Source organism: Lytechinus variegatus, chromosome 14 (genome assembly GCF_018143015.1).
Source record: "Lytechinus variegatus isolate NC3 chromosome 14, Lvar_3.0, whole genome shotgun sequence".
Classification (NCBI taxonomy): Eukaryota; Metazoa; Echinodermata; class Echinoidea; order Temnopleuroida; family Toxopneustidae; genus Lytechinus; species Lytechinus variegatus.
In genome coordinates this window covers 26,943,707-26,948,333 of record NC_054753.1, presented here as the reverse complement: position 1 = coordinate 26,948,333, position 4,627 = coordinate 26,943,707, and the positions used below count along the sequence as shown (strand labels likewise).

At 39.0% G+C, this 4,627-nt stretch overlaps 1 protein-coding gene across 1 annotated transcript; it reads right to left on the bottom strand.

Moving 5' to 3' along the window:
- Positions 1-4,385, bottom strand: LOC121428079 (dentin sialophosphoprotein-like). Its single transcript, XM_041624655.1, has 2 exons — positions 2,622-4,385; positions 1-568 (listed from the first exon to the last, which is right to left on the bottom strand). Exons 1-2 carry the CDS (start codon positions 3,617-3,619, stop codon positions 46-48), a joined length of 1,521 nt encoding a protein of 506 aa, XP_041480589.1. The 5' UTR covers positions 3,620-4,385; the 3' UTR covers positions 1-45.
- Positions 4,386-4,627: the final 242 nt, after the last annotated feature.

The window sequence follows — 4,627 nt, the reverse complement described above, 5'->3', positions numbered from 1 at the left end:
CTGAGATTTCCGACCATGGGTGCGTCTTTTATTCAGTGTTTCAATTTAAGATATGACGCAAACAGGGGAACACGTTTCTTGATGAACTATTCTCTGGGAATGTTCATATTGTTTCATTCTTTCATGTGACTTCGTTGAAGTTTGGGCACACAGCCCGTCCGGCTCCCTGCTCTTCTTTTTCTTATTCCTGCGTTCAAGTTGTTGAATTTCAGACGCGAACGACAAACTTGACCGACCGGAATCAGGACTCGACCCACTGGAATCCGAACTGGACGTACCGGAATCCGAACTCAACCGACCAGAATGCGACCTCGATACCCGTCTGGACTTTTTCGAGGAAACACGATATCGTTTTCCAGCTCGAGTATTGTAATTCTGCCTTTCCATATCATCGGTACACGATGAGGCCGAATCGCTTCCGGACGATGATGACGAACAGTCAGACGAACTGCTATCGGAGTTACTCGATGACGACGACGACGACGACGATGACGAACAGGAAGAGGAGCAAGACGACTCAGAGTCTGAATCGGTAGAACTTGAATCCGAATCACTCCCCGATGATGATCTGCGGAGAATTATAGAACAAAGAATGTAAATGAATTCGATTAAAGATTATAATGATATTAGTATTTTCGATCAAATCATCTGCAAATACTACTTGATTATTTATTAACAGATATCGGAATTAGATGAGGTACATATTGCATTTCCAACGGTCGAACTCAGTAGTTTATTTTTTTAAACATGTGTCTTCATTTATTGGCAAATATATTTCTCTTTCGTTATCACCTAAAAAAAGGTCTTTAGTCATATCACTGGTCCTACAACCCAGTGCTTACTCTAAGGTTGTTTCAAACCCAATGTGCATAAGCAAAGTGAAAGATTGGACGAAATGGAACATTTGGATATCCTTTATTCACAAGTAATAAAAATAAGAATTAATACTTTGTAAGCCCTTCACAAACTTGTTTACAAATTTTTATAAATCACTTTAATTGTTTGAACTTTTTTCAACAACACTTGTCACATTATTCTTTCTATTAGTAAATGCATCTGCAAAGTTTTTTTTATAACGCGAACAACCAAAAAATTAAAACATTGCAAGCCGAGACACATGCACATCCGACTTTATCTTACTTTTTCGTATCCTATGGGGTTTCCCATTTAACACCGGGGTGGAAAGTGGCAAAATGTGGAATGGTGCCCTGCCAAGAATGCTAGACCACGGTGGAATTCGAACGCACATCTCTCTGATTACAAATATCGAGAGTCAGAACAGCCAATCCACCACGCTTTCTTTTCTATTACTTCGTTCTCTTTTCAGCATGAAATATAGACGGGCCGGTATAATGGTGGCCAAATTGGTTCAGTTTGCACAATTTGGAAATGCTCATAATTTGATAGCAAAATTAATGTCCTTGAAACAAAAATAGTCCCCGTACTGCGATTAGCTGGAGAGGCCACAAGACACTTCGCATTGATCCCCTTTATGGTCCTCAAAAATAATCGATCTGAATTCAAAAGATCTGAATAATTGAAGTGAATACGTGTTTTGGATTCATAAACTTTGCATGAAGGGTTTCATGGTCAGTTTATCCAATCGACCAATGCGTGATCGATAATTAGCATCTGGTTTAAGCAAGCATGATATACATCTGACATAACCCCGGGCACTCTTGAGAAATCATCCCTAAACACAAATTTTGATTTGTCGAATGTCGAAAGTCAAGTGCAAATTGAATAGAAAATATAACCTTTAATTATAAGCAATACTTAAGATCGTACAGAAGTCAAGACTAATACCCAGTGCCTAGATTCGAGTGATTATGCTCTAGAAACATACAAATTCTTTGTTTTATGCCTCTTTTCTGTAATAAAGTATATATTGTCCCTGTTTTTGTCGTTTTTAACATGTGACCCAATAATGTACCACGTAGGCCTACACTGTTAAAAAAAACCCTAATTTTACAGAAAAAAAGAAGATTTTGCAAAAAGCAATGACCGAATCATTCTGTAAATTCATAAAACAGGATATTTTTTTTGGAAATTTAACAGAACAGTTCTGTTTAAAAAGGGGAAAAGTGTGTTTCATTAAAGGAAATTTGTAAGGTTCCATACACAAAATACCAATTTCCTGTAAGATTACGCAATCTGGTAAGATTACAGGTGTTCTTGAGACTGCAGGAACTTCTTTTATTCTAAGGATAAATTTTCTAACAGTGTATTTTCCATTTTTTTAAAACATTTTTTTGACCAGCGAATATGGGTTTGCTTTATATAAGCTAGATTTTTTTTCTCCCTCTGCATATAAAAATAGACCATTGTAAAAGTCAAGAATTCAGTAGTTTTAACAAATGGCGAATGTAAATATTTACTCAATACATTTTATGATATTGTTGTTAAACTTTTACGTTTGAATATTAAATCATTTAGATTATTTTAAAATTTGTTGTTCTAACGTCGTCGATTCTCTAACTTTTGATTAATATGAACCCCTTCATTTGATTCCCATTAGTCTATATATACTTCAATTGTATTTCCTCATTTAGTGGGACATGCTATTATTTGTTTATAGATTACAATCCTCTTGCGGGTAGATGAATAAAGGATCCACTTACTCGGTACTAGACCCCGATGACGACCCAGACGACGATGAGGATGACGATCGTCGACTTCTGGTGGCACTTGTACTCGCATCTGAACATTTACGGCTCGTTTCACTCTGACGTTTCGCCGACCTTTGAAGACTTGGCGTCGAGTCGCCTTGATATGGTTTTGCGTCAAAGTTCTGACCATGATGAGATGATGACTGCAGGGAGTCCATCGACATCGAGCCTTTTATTTCTAATGAATGTGATGATGTCGGATGGCGCTGGTCATCATCCACAGATTCACGCTCGTCCCCGTGTGCTGGAACATGTTGGTCTCCTAACACTTCCTCGCACACTTGGCTGTTGTCCCCGTGCATGCCGTTTTCATCCCGAGAGACTGATGTCTTCGAACTCTCATCGTCGTCTACATCGTTGGCAGAAAACTGAGGATCCTCTTGCTCTTTTTCGACGTCATCAACGCCCTCGACTTCACGCTCGTCCCTGTGTGCTGGAACATGTTGGTCTCCTAACGATTCCTCGCCCTTTAGGCTGTTGTCAGTGTCAACTCCGTTTTCATCCCGAGAGGCTGATGTCTTCGAACTCTCATCATCGTCTACTTCGTTGGCAGAAAACTGGTGGTCCTCTTGCTCATTTTCGACGCCATTATTGCGTTCGACCTCCTTGTCATCTCTTCCATTCGCGCCAACACCTTCGTTGCGGAAATGGTTTCTGCTTACCAACATCTCGTCATCTTCACGGTAATCATGTCCTGATTGGTCGTCCTCATCATTGACCGTACCATCATGACCATCCTCGCTCTTTACATCGTCATTAACATCGCATGAACTTGGAACTGAACTTGGATTTTTATCATTACCATTGCTTTGACTCAAACGTTCGTTACAATAAGCATCCTTTTCGTCATCGGGCGAAGCGCACAGACTCGTCCGAGAAGCTCCGACTCCAGTGAATGATACCCTTCTCTGTTGGCCCGTGGTATTTTCATCTTCCGGTCTTAATATCATTTTAACGAAAACTTCTTATATCAAATAAACTATTCCGAAATGGATAAAAGTGTAAAGTGGTGAAAACGGCAAACAAAGATCGTCAGCTTCGATAGAGGTAATATTTGCTGGTTACAAAAATATATTCCTATTATTTCCTTCTGAAAATTTGTTCGTAATATGTTTTTTTTTATTCAGAACTGCGATGACACCAATATACTTCTGAAAATCCAGCATTGCTTGTCCTGGAGACTGGCTGACGCAGTTAATAAAATGAATAAAATCATAAAGATCCATTGGCGAGTAGGCTATTCCAAAGAAAAGTCCCCATCAGTTGTGAAGATATGCAATATGAAGATGAGCGAATAAGTGTAGTAGTTGCTGAAGCGTGGTCGAACGGATTGAGCGGAGCAAGTTGTTATGTTGTTTGGCCCGCTGTTACAAGGACCTCACACTTCAAAACCGTGGAGGACTACTATCTGGTTCGGTCTACTGAACAACCACGCAAATGACGCCACTATTTGACTTAGACCAATTGGTCATAATAGGTCATAAAATGGACTGGTTTGAATGAGGTAGGGGGGATTGGGCTGAATTTTGTGGGTAATTTGACTGAATTCAGAGTGTTATTAACAAAATACATGCTACCTGTCACAAGATTGCTTGGCACTATACGTTGGGAGAGGGGCGACAGACGGGGATGATTGTCCCTACTGACTAAGAAAAAAAGAAGAAGAAAATGAGGAAAGCAAGAAAAGGGGGCGAAGAAAAGAAAAACATTTGTCAGAGAAGTATAGTAATAATAGTATTTGAAGATGATGGTATTTTGTTTTTCAAATATATTTTTGTGCGTGTATTAGCATCTTCATCGTATCACCACCAACTCCACAATCGTCTCATTATTATTATTATCAAAATGATCACCAAAAAGCATTTATAGACTAATATAGATTAATAACTCTCGTATTCAAATTGATAGCTCATTCACCAGTCGGAATAATGAGCATTACCATTAAAGTCATAAAGAGC

Bases quoted from the DNA above. Each gene is read 5' to 3' on its own strand.
- LOC121428079 (XM_041624655.1), bottom strand. From the start codon at position 3,619: ATGATATTAAGACCGGAAGATGAAAATACCACGGGCCAACAGAGAAGG. The intron at 569-2,621 runs GTAAGTGGATCC...AATTCTCCGCAG, and splicing joins TCATCGGGGTCTAGTACCGA to ATCATCATCGGGGAGTGATT.